We start from the raw sequence: 15,000 nt of genomic DNA, 5'->3' as shown, positions 1-15,000 counted from the left end.
AATCAAACAGTAGATACTTTCATTATGCTCCATACTATTTCTTACCTTCACCTGATTATTACATACCTGCCTGTCCCTTCGTTTACCTCGTCTATTTCCACACACACACACACACACACACACTCACACAAACACATACACACACACACACACACACACATTCCACACCACCACCACCACCCTTCTTCCTCTCAGGTCTAAACAGCGTTGCTGTACTTATTTTGTTATAATATTGTTATTATTCCCTTTTAATCTCATGTAGTTCCATATCTGAAGCAGACGTCGGAGGTCATCTTCCGCCAAGCTGATCTATCTCTTGCCAATTCTATTAAAGCAGCGCCACCTTTCTCAGCTTCATCTGTCCAAGTTCTTATCCCTTTCAAATACGTTATTCTTTGTCTTCCTCTTATTCTTTTTCCATTCATCTTTCCAGTCAAGGCGAGTATTTCCAAACCAGGGTGGCGGATAATGTGTCCTAAAAATTCCATTTGGCGTTTGATGATTTTTGTTATCAGTGATCTTTTTCTGTTGGCCATTTCTAAAATTTCTTCATTTCTTTTCCTTTCCATCCATGACACCCTCATCATTCTTCTGTAAAACCACATTTCCACTGCCTCCAGTCTTTTAACCATGGTCTTGTTTATGGTCCAGCTCTCACAACCATATAGCAGCACAGACAGTACATAGCAATCCAGGACTTTGATTTTTGTTTTCATGCTAATATTCCTGTTTTTCATAATTGTATGCAGCTGGTTGAATGCATTCTTCGCCATACCTATTCTTTTCTTTATTTCACAATCTGATTTTCCATTGGATGTTACATTGAAGCCTAAATATTTGAAACATTCAACTTGTTGTATTGTTTGTCCTCTGCTTGTTATTACACAGGCTGGTGGGTTATTATTTTTAGATACCGTCATACATTCTGTTTTAGATATATTCAGTTCCAGTCCCATATTTTCACTACTCCTGACTACAACATCCAGTAATTCTTGTAGTTCATGTTCAGATTCTGCCAGTAGAACCGTATCATCTGCATACCTCAGATTTGTTACATTCTTTCCTCCAATACACACCCCCTTCTTGTGTTCGATATCTCTTAATATCATTTCACTATAGAGGTTGAATAAATCTGGAGACAAAACACACCCCTGCCTAACTCCTCTTCTAATAGGTGTAAAACTGCTTAGCTCGTTGTCAACACGCATTGCTGCTTCTTGTTCCCAGTACAAATTCCGTAATATTCTTAAATCTTTACCATCAATGTCCAAGGATGATAGAATTTTGAATAGTTTTTCGTGTTGTACTTTATCAAAGGCTTTTGAATAGTCGATGAAACACATATACAGATCTTTATTTACTTCAATACATCTTTCCATCAGCATTGATAATGTGAATATTCCATTTCTGGTACCCTTGTCCTCAACAAAACCAAATTGCATCTCCCCAATTTCAGGTCGTATTTTATTTCTTATTCTTAGTAAAATTATCTTCAAAAGAATTTTTGTGAGGTGGCTCATTAGGCTAATAGTTCTGTGTTGTTCACAATCAACTGCCCCAGGCTTTTTTGGTAGTGCTATAAAAATGGATCGTTTCATATCAGTTGGCATTTTTCCTGTGTCATACACTTGATTTAGAAGGTTTGTGATGAATTCAATCCCCCATTCACCCAGGCCAGTCAAGGCTTCCCTTTTAATACTTGCATTAATCCCCGGTCTGCCGTGGTTTACATGAACTTTGGTTTTATATTAACTCTTTCGTTTCGTTTCTTTATTGTCGTTTTGTTGCCGTTTTCAGTTATTTTATATTTTTAAATCGCCCTCTTTCTTTGTTCTCCTCCTCCTCCACCACCACCCCCTTTCCCCGATGTCTTTTTTTAAAGCAAAAAAAAAAAAAAAAAAAATCTTGCCATGTCACTTTAAAAAAGAATTAAATTCTCTACATTCCGGTGATTTTTGTACGCCAAGATAGAAAATAGATAAGTTGCATGTAAGCCACATATGCTTCACTTTAATCAACAGACAACCGACCTATTTTAACGTTTCGGGTTTATCCTTAACCAAGTATTGACACGACGACGAACAGGAGAGGCTCATCTTTCGATCACTCTGCTGATGAAAGAGAAATACAAAACGTCCACTTTGCTCGTATTGCTTATACTGTAGCTTGCATGCAACCAAATCTGTTTTGTTTTGTTTTTGTTTTTGTTTTTGTTTTGTTTTTTTAAATGGTTTTTATTTTATTTTATTTTTTGTTTTTCTTTTTTTTTTTTTTTTTTTTTTTTTTGTTTTGGGTTTTTTTTTTTTTTAATTTTTTTTTTTGGGGGGGGGGGGTGGGGGGTCTTTAACTCTTACGGGTAGCAATAATGTGACTTGCATTTTTATGCAGAGTTTTGCCGGCATTGTCACCTACCCCATTACTAACCAGTCTTATATTACTATGTCTTGAACTGTTACAAGACACCATCGTATTATTATTGTTGAGACACCAACGCCAGCAATTTATAAATAGGTGATAATCTTGTTTAACGAGAGAGAGAGAGAGAGAGAGAGAGAGAGAGAGAGAGAGAGAGAGAGAGAGAGAAAATATATTATAATAACATAAGAAGTTAAAGTAATAATATGTAAAATATTAAGTATCGCGTCGCTGGATATTATAATATCGATTAATCGCCGTCGTAATAATAAACAGGCGATTGATTGGTCTAACGAGCCATTGCCTTTGCTATTCACATACCATTGCTGTGATAGTTGATAATGATGATGATATGGCCAGCTTAATAAAACTTAAAACTCTCTCTCTCTCTCTCTCTCTCTCTCTCTCTCTCTCTCTCTCTCTCTCTCTCTCTCTACCACCACAAGCCGTCACTCAATAGCTCTTCATAATCTTGGCAAAAAGCGATTCTTCTCTCACTTCACCTTCTCTCAATCAACCAATTTGTTACAAGACACACGACGACGTAAATACTGTAAACACACAAACTGATACAAACACACACCCACACGCACTCTCACACACGTAAACACACTGAATAGCATACGTCACACTTATTTTCTCTTGTTTTCACCAGCCCCCTCACTTTACCATGATAATTTTATTCTTGTCTAACCTACCGGACACACACACACACACACACACACACACACACACTCTCATACATACTTACACTCATACGTACACACACACACACACACCACACACAAAACAAACCTTTCGCCAAGGGCGTCGATAGTTCGTCCGCCCGCCTGCCGTCATCCCACAAATGCTTGTTCGTCGTATCTGCTCTCTTTATTTCATTATTGTAGTAGCCAGATAATCATGATTCTAACTTTTCACAAAGCTATTCCTCCCGCTACCCTCCCCCACCCCCTTTACCCTTCCCTCGCCTTCTCCTCCTTCTCCTCCTCCTCACCACCACCACCACCGAAAACACCGCATCACTCTTTCCTCCTCGTAGTCTTGTCCTTCTCCCTACTCTTTCTCCTCAACGCCTGACGAAAAAGACCCTCTCGCCTCCTTTTGCCTCCGCGTCGTCCCTGCACTTTCTTCCCTCCCTTTACCTCTCGTCCACCTCTCGTCCGCACTCCCATGGCCCCGTCAACCTGCCGCCTCCACTTCCCCGCCCGTCTTCTCACCACTCGCCAGCCCGCCCCAACTGAACTATCTGTTAACCCCCCCCCCCCCCCCAGCCTTCCCTCCCCACATCACCCTTCCCTCTTTCTATCCCTTCCTCTCTCGTTTCCATTCCACTTTCAACCCCTCGCTTCTTGCCCTCGGAGTTTAACGACATAGATTTTCGCCTTTGTGTCTGCTCGCCTCTCTCTTGCCGTTTGCAATCCCACTGTGTGGGGCTTGGCGAGTGATACGACGATAACCGGCTCTTTATCATACAGTAACACACACGTACACAAACACATAACTCACCAAACCAACCCAGAATGTGTTGTGTGTGTGTGAGTGTTTGTGTATGAAATGTGTGTGACGAATAATTTTTATTTGTTTGCGTGTTCTCGTTTGAGTGTGTTTCGGCCTATGTGTGTGTTTTTCGGCCTGTGTGTATCGTACTGGGACGTCGGACGGATCGTGTGTGTTGGTCTATGTATGTGTGTGTGAAGTTGTGTCTGTGTGTCTCTCCTCCTGCACTTGAGTCGTCTGTTTCACGCCAGTCATTATTTTTATCTCTTCATTATATTATTCATTGATCACTCACTGTTTAGGACTTGACTATCTATCTACGGGTTCCGCTATATTATCGTTATTATTTGTCCATTCGTTTCTTCAATCCATTCGCTCGCTCACTCATTCACTCTTTAAATCTTATGTGATTTGTGAAGGATTCTCTCATAAACAATTGGAGTAACTTGCTGCGTTTGTGAGTGTGTTTTGTTATGTGGATCATAATGATGGACAATGATAGTGATAGATGTGAATGTGAATTTTTTTCGATATGAAGTGTCAGTGATAGTATAGTGATACCGTTATCAACTTGAACTTGCATCCACTTCGTTATAATTATAATAACACAGGAGGCTGAATCTACATTTTTTACACACTTGTGATTGTTTCATCACTCGATTCATCCTCGACATTACATCAAAACGAGTGACATTCATTAGCCTATCGTTAACACCCCCCTGTCCACTCGCGCATTTTTGCTCGTTCGCTCAATTTCATTCATTCATTCATTTCTTTTTCTTCATTCCGCCAGTCTTCTAGCTTAGCCAGCAACACACAAATTACAATCGGCCAGCAATCTTTATTATCGAGTAGAATCGATAGTGATAGCGCTCTCAGTGTTGTAGTTGTTGATCAATTGATTGGGAATTCGAGATGATAATTAAGAGTGTTATTAAGTCATAGTTTGGATGATGTCAGTGGTGGATGTGGTAGACCCTCACCTACCGCAACATCATCCCCATCGTCACAACAACCAGCACCAATCTTGGTGATATTTGTATTATGGATGGTACGGAGACGGCGCTGTCGGGATCTATACAACTGTCATTTGTCAGGTAGGTGGCAGTCAAGTCAGTGTCATATCAATCACGCTGTTCTTGTCATTTGGGTGGCAAGTCCTTAATTCATAGCCAATGAGTAAATTAATTCCTCATTTAGGTAGGATTTCCCATGTTTCTTACTACTGGTATCAGTATCACTGCCTACCCTCTAGTACTACTGCTGCTACGATTTGCAAATGCTATATGCCCTACTGCTATGCTCTGGAAAAACACATATTTAAAGATTTGGCCAAAAAAATATCGTCCCTCAAATATCCATCGATCTTTGAAGGACGAGTTTTCTGGCCAATTTTTTAACCTACGTGTTTTCCCAGACTACAACAGTATAGGCATTGGACCCCCATTGCTGTTGCCTTAAACTTTAACTTTAGGCCCGTTATCTTTAACCATCTCTACTACCGCTACTACTACTACTACTACTACTACTACTACTACTACTACTACTACTACTACTACTACTACGACTACTACTACTACTGCTACTACTATTACTACTACTACGATTACTACTACTACTACTACTACTACTACTACTACTACTACTACTACTACTACTACTACTACTACTACTACTACTACTACTACTACTGAAGACCACTATTATAACACGACCTTTTCAGGGAAAAGGGAAAGCGCTAACTTAATTTGAAACCTATTTTTTGGGAATATTTTTACATTTACCCTATTCTGTATCTGTCTATATCTCATTACACTATTGTGTCTCATTGTCCTTGTTGTTACGTTATCTCAAGTGTTATAATGTATGTATTAGAGTGGTGTGTCCTTGGCATCGTTATAAATATAACATTATTATTGTTCAGACCTGCCTAGTACTACGAAACTTTCTTAGAAATACGAATTTTGGCTCCAACTACAGAGCTGTATAGCTAATTTGACTCAATAGATTTTGTTGAAAAGGAAGTTTACCCCCCTAGAACCTATATCCTGGACTTAAGAGCATTTTTGGATCATTCTGAGAGCAAACTGTTTATTTGTAAAGCTATTTACAGTGATTTTTTTCTTCCTTTTTTTCCCCTGGATATTACGAGTTTTTGAAATTTGAAATAGGCAGCTTTGATTGTTGATGTTTGTGTTGCTGTTGCTGATATATTTATATGATATTCATGCTTATATTTTCATCAAGGACATGTATATATTTTTGTATTGATGCTTTTTCTCTTCATTCAATATTTGTCATTTGATTTTAACCAGTTACCTGCTGCAGTCTGGTAAAAACACGCATTAAATCTCTTCCTTTAAATCGTCGATCGACTTAAATGATCCTCATCTTGGCAAAAACTATCAAACCTGAGACATCCCGAAGTCCCAGGTTTAAGAGGGTTTTTTTTTGTTGCCAAGATAAGGGCATATTCATATTTTTGTGCTATCATTTGGGGTGTCACGTGAATCATCTAGTGTCAACACATAGAGGACAGGGGGTAAATCATTGTCATTGTCTTCTGGATAATGCAAGACTTACTTTCTGTAGGGTACGAACCTGGATCGCCCATGTTTTTAGGCTTAGTGCCTTATCCACTTATCCTCCTCACCCCGACCTAACTTCGAACAGTGATCAAGTGTTGAGGTGACCCTCAATTTCCACTGATCAAAAAGTTTCACACTGGGTACGTCAGAAGTCGATATCCTCTTCTGAAGCGTCTCGGGTTTATGAATAATTTTTGAAAATCTGTGGTCATTTTAATTGATCAATTTTTAAAATCTGTTGTTTTTTGTTTGCTTTTTTTTCTGGGTTTTTTTCTTCTCATTATTATTCATAGCCATAGGTTGGAGGTTATTATTGCGTGTCTTTAAATTCGTTTCTAAAGATCATATTTATTTTTACCCGTCTTCTGGAAATACCAACTAGGTAGGGCGATTCAAAGTGGGGACGACGAATCAATGCCATCTAGGTAGGTAGGGCTAATTGGGTTACTACATCTGTAGTCATCTCTCTCTCTCTCTCTCTCTCTCTCTCTCTCTCTCTCTCTCTCTCTCTCTCTCTCTCTCTCTCTCTCTCTCTCTCTCTCTCTCTGTCACACTCGCACTCACCCTTTTATGCTTCGTTGATATCCAAGGGGCTGGGGATCCCAGTTTTGTACTCCTCTCTTTGCAAGAGGAAAAAAAACTAGGAGTATGAAAATGTGAAACTTCGCATCACGCATAAAAGTTCAAGTTTAATAATTTCTGGATTGAATTTAACATGGGGAGGGGGGGGGGTGATCAAGTCAAGTCGAATTCGGATTTTTCCCCTCCAGAATCGAGATTTTTTAAACCCAAAATTTTGGAGAATAGGTGATAAAAATTGCATTTTTGCTCAGAATAGAGTACACATATCAGACTGATCTGCATGATATCATTTCAAAAAAAATTATTGAAAAGGATAGTTTAAAAAAAACAATTATTTTGGGTTGATCCGGATTTTTTAAAATTTCCTTCAAGATTTTTTGTAGCTTTGCGACAGGGCAGGTCTGCTTTAATCACGAATCGTGATAACCGTGTTGGTGTGTAAGTAAATAGCACAGATTACGACCCCTGATTCCCATGATCTGGACACGATTTTATCTATAATTTTCTCATGGTCACCCTCATCTCCCCCTCCCCCTTCCCCCCTTTCCATCCATAAATCCCCACCCCCAACCCGCGCTCGTCTTCTACGTCTAATGTGTAGGTAAAAGTGTAGTAAAAGTATCTCCGGTCCATTCATTCCTATGCTATGCCGTGACTGATATGTAGTCAATACTGTAGTTCATCCCGTCCTATGACTTCGTACTCTCACAAAAACACATTTTCCTTCATTTTGGCTCGATATGTCTTTAGTTCATTTAATGTATCTATCGATGGAATAATAGTATGATCCTTCGATTTGCCTAAACGTCTCAATCCTGAGACTTCTTCATAAGTTTCGAGTTTGAGACTTTTTGACAGATTATCTTCATCGATCGATATTCGTTAAATTATGAAAAAAATAAAAAAGCAAGAATGTACGTGTTTTGTCATGGAAGGAAATTGTGTCCTTGTCCATATTGACCGTTCACCACCACCAACGTAACACAACCCAACCCAAACACAATCATAGCAAAGCCAGCAGTCAATTTTACCTTTCGTGGATACTTGATCTTCTCAATGATTATGGTTTGTCGTATTGTGTATACAGTACAACTTGCCCCAGCGGCGACCTAAAAAGTAATCAATTTTTGGAGAGGTTTGACTGTACGGGCGTGACTGTCCATTTGTTTTGCTTTCGTTTTTTGTTATGTGTATTTGTTTTTTTGTTTTTTTTTTGTTTGTTTGTTTGTTTTTGTTGTTTTCTGTTTTGTTTTGTTTTTAAAAATGTTTTTTTTTTTTTTGTGTGGTTTTTTTGTTGTTTTTTTTTTTTTTGGGGGGGGGGTTGTTTGTTTTTAAACCATCAGCGTTTCTGCATTTTGTTTATGCTCTTTTAGTTATATTACTTGTTGATTTTGGTGGTGATATGAATCCGGTTTAGGCCAGAAAACTCGTCCTTCAAATATCGATCGGTTAAAATGGCCCCGCCCCGTCTTATCTAAAACTTTCTAAAACTTTTAGCCTTTCAAAAGGGCTGTATAGATGAATATTAATATGTATCTCATCATGCTCATGCTACCGTTTAATCCCGACTTAGAGGCATTCTTTATTTGTTGCATGGCAGTTCGTTTATTCAAACCTAAACTTAAAAACGAAATTGAAGAGTTGGCATCTTTGTCTTTCTAGCCTCGCGGTTCGGACATCGTGACTTTATCACCCGATGACCCCGGCTAAATCTGCTCGACTTAATACGACATGATGATGATGATGATGATATTTCATTATTACTGTCTCCCTCCTAGGAAGGACGACTTGGCGGTGGTGGTGGTGGTGGAGTTGCGGTCAGTCGGTCAACCAACCATTCATTCCGTCATTCATTCACGTTTATTGTTAGATGATGCTACAGTAGAAATAATTATACTTGCACTCTTATAATAAAGCGCTTATCTGCAGTTTATTATTACATGCAGTAAGTGCTTTAATTTCCCTGGTGGGCAACGGACATGCATGTATTATGACGTCACACGGCAGCCTTTGATGTCCATAATACGATTTGATTTTATTCGAGAAAGATGATGGATGTTGGGAGGGGGGGGGGGGTGGCTGAGTTTGTTATCTTTAATTAAGTTGAGTTGGCTCTAGTTAGTCTGTCTATCTATCTGTCTGTCTGTCTATCTATCGGACCATCTCTTTGTTTAACCATCTCCGGTCACAAACGTGTGTGTGAGAGAGAGAGAGAGGGAGAGAGAGATGAGGAGAGAGCGTTTCCTAATAGTAGTGCAATATTAACTTCCTTCAGACCTGTACACTGCATACATACGTTGTAGAGTAGAAGCCCCTGTCCTGTCCCAGACATGTTATCTGGAAAATTTTCCACTTCTCGTCCAGCTATCACGATGTTGAATGTCGTCCCTCATAGTCTTATTACGACTTACACTGCTGGCTAACATTTATCTGGACGGTTCGCTTTGAGACTTCAACAGAGCTGCCAACGTCTGGTTTGCTCCGTGATGTTTAGTTAATTTTTGTTTTCCGTTTAGCGGGTCTTGAATAAAATTAATCCTGGCCCGATTTTTGGGTTGTTTTTTTTTTAATCCCCCTTTTTCCTCTTGATTTTCTCTCCTTACCTCTCCTTACCTTCTATAGGAAAAATCGTCACATCCGTTACGGTGCAATTCTGATTTCATTTTGTTATAGTTATAGCTATAAAGACTCGACACTGTGTTGCAGAGCTCATATTTCTGGACAATAAATATAGATATACTCGTTGCTATTCTGTTTGAAAAATCTATTTTTGTGTTGGGTGAGTATGAAGTTTCGGGTAAAATTCTGAAAATAACTGGTAAGGTGAGAGTTAATCAATCATTAAAGAAGGTGTGTGTGGGGGGGGGGGGGGATTTAGAGGATTGCAATTTTTTATATATGAACCTGATTTATTTCTGAATAAACTTGGGAATGCGAGGAGAAGAAGATGAAGAAGAAAAATGGAGGACATTGTGCTTTTGACTTGGGATGGGGGGGGGGGGGGGGGGGGGGGTGATTCCGTTTTCTTTTGTTCATCCTGTTTTATGACATTTTGGGGTTGGCATCTCTGCTTAGATTACTGACTAGCTGATGAATGTATCTCCGTGATAATCGGGCCTCTAGTCCCAGAGATAAGAAGGAGATTAGAATTGTGTTAGAACGTTTTTGGTTTTATAAGGGGTGTAGCATGGGGACTGGAGAAGGTGGTAGTCCTAATGTGACTGACACTGACGTGGTTAGACATACCTGCTTGATGGGGGAGGGGGGTGGGTGGGGGTTCAATCTGTTTCTCAGAGTTGTCAGGTACTTTGTAAAATTCGCAAATGTTCCGGAAGGTTTTCACAGTAATTGGGACTAAAATGACAGCTACAGGCCACTCGAATGCCCCCCCTTCTCTCTCTCTCTCTCTCTCTCTCTCTCTCTCTCTCTCTCTCTCTCTCTCTCTCTCTCTCTCACACACACACACACACATATTCACATATTCAATTGTGAATTGGGATCAAGGGTCTATTCTTTACTAGCTTTTATTATTACGGCTAAAGTGTAATAGGACACATTACAAGGGCCATGTCTTGTGTGAAATAGAAATACGATTCCTACTAACTATTGGCCTGTTACGATGATTGAGCTTTGTCGAATCGCATCTATCAAGCAATGTAATGCTCTTCATAAATAATCATATTTTTCGGTTCGTTTTATTTATGTATTTATTTATTATTAGTTTTTTATTTACTATGGGGTCCCGATAGCTCAGTTGGTAGAGCATTTGCTTTACACGCAAAGGGACCGAAATCGATTCCGGGTGCAGTGCAGTCGAGATTATTTCTGAACCTCTATCCACCCAGCATTGACCGGGTAGCTTTCTCTGTTAGATCTGGCGGACGGAAAGTACTATCGTCCTATCCAAAGGGTTGCAAACATATGCTATTGTCGGGTCTCTGGGTCTAAAGGCTCTGAAGGACTACTTACTACATTTATTTACTTATTTATTTATCTGCCTATTTATTTGTTTATTTATATAACATCAAGGGCGTGTCCTATTCAGGTGTCCGAATTCTTGTATGGATGTATGTATGTATTATGTATTTGTGTATGTCTGTCTGTATGTATGTATGTCTGCATGAATGTATGTATGTATGTATGTATGTATGGATGTAGGTAGGTATAACAATGGTCACACCATGTCTTCTATTGCGCAGGGAGAGGACACTTCGTATTGTGTAACGGGGATAGTATATCACACATTGCCAAAGATGTACAGATAATTATTAATATTATTATTATTATTATTATTATTATTATTATTATTATTATTATTATTATTATTATTATTATTATTATTATTATTATTATTATTATTATTATTGTAAAAAAAAAAAAGATTTGTAATGTGTGGAGGGGTGATGGTGATAAGTAGAGGTCAACCTGATAGGACTGGCATGTCTATAGATGTGTTGTTATTTTAATCACTCAAGTCCCTCGTCATTGTGACGGATACAAATGCGATAATCTGTCCTACAAGTGTGTTGTTATCGCTTGTTTATCATTGACTCGATGGATGGTGCATTTTGTACACACGATGGATGCAGCAACGTTTTGTGTGGTGCGGGGGGTGGATGGAGGGAAGGGTGGGGGGGGGGGGGGCATTCATGGTGTTACATATTATCGTGACAGTCTAACTATCCTAGGTTAAAAGACAATATGCTATACAATGTGGTGGAGCAGCTGCAAGAATAACTTTTATCAGATTATCAATGTAAACATTTCGAATTACTTGTGAAAAAGTCTTATTTTTTCTCTCTAATGCTTTGGGTTCATAATTTGATTACCCAGCCCACCCTCTAGCACAAAATAACAAAAACAACTGGCATTACTACGTCAATCGCAATAACTACTACTGCTGCTACTATTATTATTATTATTATTATTATTATTATTATTATTATTATTATTATTATTATTATTATTATTATTATTATTATTATTATTATTGTAGTTATTTTTATTACTACTACTACTACTACTACTACTACTACTTCTACTACTACTGCTACCACTACCACAACTACTACTACTACTACTGCCACTCTTGCTCCCACCAGCACAACAGACACTACTATGACTCAGAACTATCCCCATCTTGATCCTTCGTTTAAAAACGCATCATCATCGTCATCATTATCATTATCCAACAACATAATAATGATAATATTATTGTTTTTGTTTTGTTTTTTTTGTTTTGTTTTTTTGTTTTGTTTTTACGCCTTTCCAAACAATCCACAATCCCTGAGTCACGATATCTTTTTAAAGTTCTTCACGACTCATGCCGTACGTAGTAAACAAACCACTGACGTCACGAAAAACCCCCACCGTGTTATTTCGGCCCAATCAATACAGGTTTTACCCTCACTGTTTTTTTTTTTTTTTTTTTTTTGTTTTGTTTTGTTTTTTGTTTAACACAGTCGTCGTTCGTCGCACATTGATATAAATATAACATAATTTGAAATAGAGAACAGTCATTGTAATCGATTAATTATACAACATAATTTGAATGAGAGTTAGACCTGCCTACTGCCTTCTACAACGAGACATTCGTAGAATTACAAACTCTTTGTTTCGTTTTCACAACTTTATGAGCCTCAGTCATTTAAACTTCTCATATAAAAATTAAAGTTTAATGCCAGACTACGTAATTTAAAGGATTTGAAGTGCAAGGTTGCCAATACGGTGAGAGAATGTGAGTAAAAAGCCTTTTCCAAGGACTCAACCGATCCGAAGGCGAGTGAGTGTCATACCACAAGAGCACATAGCCGCAGAAAGGTCATTGGTATAACATAACACGAAATCATTGTGAGTTAATCGAGTTTTGAGTAATTATCAGACATAAGTGCTTAATGAGAAAATATGATTTTAACTGAATTTTCCATAGTAAAATCATAGGATGTAAAATGACCCCCAAATAAGAAAATTTGGATTTTCTAGTATCTTACTGTATGCAAGTCATGGGGGCCGAAAGGACCCCAAATCAGAAAATAGGACTTTCTAGTTTAGTGGAAGTCACTACAGAGGGGATTGGGTTGGGGGAGGGGGGGGGGGGTCCTATTTTTACGATTTTTTTATTGAAAAAAAAAAACAGCCAAAAAGCCAACGTTTTCTGGTCTAGATGTGAAGTAAAGGAGGGACCCGGGGCGGGGGGGGGGGGGGGGGGGGTTGTCGTGGTACTCAGCAATGAAGTGGTCGGTCTGCATCAATTAGGTGTTAATAGTTGTAACAAGTGGCGTTTAATAGCCTCTCCCCGCCTTGTCCATCTATGCCGGCAATCAATCACGTGGATATATATATATATATTATATATATATATATATATATATATATATATATATATATATATATATATATATATATCCATGAATGTATATGTGTATTTGATGCATACACTTATTTAACCACTTGACACAGCTCAGCTGTCCCGAGTTGATTAGGCTTGGATGATGATGTGGTCAAGAGGACATTCGCAACGTCGTGGGTTCCAGATCAGTGGGAAGATTTATTTTTTTTTAATTTTGGTTATTGTTTCTGTTGGCTTGGTTAGTTTTTTTGTCTTTTTGTTCTTCTTTTGCTTGTTTTATTTTATGGTTTTGCTTTCTAAGTCTTTTCTTTTTTTTTTTTTTTTTTTTTTTTTGGGGGGGGGGGGGGGGGTTATTTGTGGTGTTTTTTTCCCTCTCATTATTTGTTCAGTTACGAATGTGTTTTTTCTGTTCAGTCATACGGCCATTTGTGAACGTGGAATCTCTTACTGCATCAGACAGCCCAGTTTTTATTGCCTTAGAAGAATGTTAGTAAATTTGTTTGTTTGGAAGGTTTGTTGACTGATTGATTGGTTGGTTGATTGATTGATTGGTTGTTTTGTCTGTTTATTGGTATGTTTATTTGTTGTCGTCGACTCGAAGTTCGAGTCGAAGGTGTCTTCAAACGTTACCTCTCCCCACCCCCATTATATATATATTTAAAAAGAACTATATATATTGCATACACCATACTTATCCACTTGACCCAGTCAAGTCACGGAGTGTGAACACGGAGAAAAACAATCTTGGCGTCTTCGAAACAAAAAGTGTCGATTAGATGAATATAGGTGGTGACAAACCATACGCCGCCACGAAGGAAGAAAATAGTATTACACCGATTATTATTATTATTATTATTGTTGTTAATGTTATAATAAGCCTATAGACACCACTGAAATAAATCGTACCAAACAGCATACAAAGCTCTCTGGCTGGTGTGTTTGTGATCGAGTGTGTGAGCGAGTGTGTTCGTGCATGGCTCATTGATCTGTCACACCTTCGACAGGGGGGCTTGTCAAACTCAAAATTCTGAAAATAAATTGATGAATTGATTTTTTTTTCTCTCCACCTGAATGGGCAACAACCCCGAGTCTAAATATGTATGCGAGTCCCCAATAAATGCCGTCAATCCTGTTTTTTTTGTGGTTTTTATTTTGTTTGTTGTTTTGTTTGTTTTTTTTTTTGTTTTTTTGTGGGGGGGGGGGGGGGGGGGGTGGGGGGGGGGTAAGTTTACGTCCCCTAATCTTCATAATCTGGCTATACCAATCTTGTTACTACATAGTTATGCCACCTTATGGTTCAATATGTAACCTATTCATCATTAGTCCTCCGTAAGGCTGGTTACAAAACACTTCCATTGAGTTTGGAACCGGAAGAGTAGGTGTGACATCACGACTTCTCTGCTCTACTCTGAATATGATGACATTAGGACCGTCTATAGATAGATAGTTATCGATTAAAGTTAAAGCTGCGAAAAAAATGTAAGGTTTTGGACAATATTACAATAGACGTGGCATTGTGCTCTCTCGGCTTGCTTGGGTGTAATAGAGATGATTGTGGTGGTGGTG

At 38.5% G+C, this 15,000-nt stretch overlaps 1 protein-coding gene across 8 annotated transcripts in view; it reads left to right on the top strand.

Moving 5' to 3' along the window:
- LOC144972549 (zinc finger MIZ domain-containing protein 1-like) overlaps positions 1-15,000 on the top strand; it is a 473,233-nt gene that overhangs the window by 404,427 nt on the left and 53,806 nt on the right. The window contains exon 1 of one of the 8 annotated variants that reach the window (XM_078913882.1): positions 4,146-5,012. The exons of 6 other annotated variants lie outside the window; for them this stretch is intronic. In XM_078913882.1, the coding sequence (XP_078770008.1) occupies positions 4,960-5,012 (53 nt within the window). In that variant the 5' untranslated portion in view covers positions 4,146-4,959. Of the gene's footprint in view, positions 1-4,145; positions 5,013-15,000 lie in introns of those variants that run through there. One more of the 8 variants, XM_078913881.1, reaches the window with a different exon arrangement.

This window comes from Berghia stephanieae, chromosome 5 (assembly GCF_034508935.2).
Source record: "Berghia stephanieae isolate SIO BIC M18660-M18661 chromosome 5, UCSD_Bste_1.3, whole genome shotgun sequence".
Taxonomy (NCBI): domain Eukaryota; kingdom Metazoa; phylum Mollusca; class Gastropoda; order Nudibranchia; family Aeolidiidae; genus Berghia; species Berghia stephanieae.
Note: the sequence above shows the minus strand (reverse complement) of the source record. Positions and strands in the feature narration are given on the sequence as shown.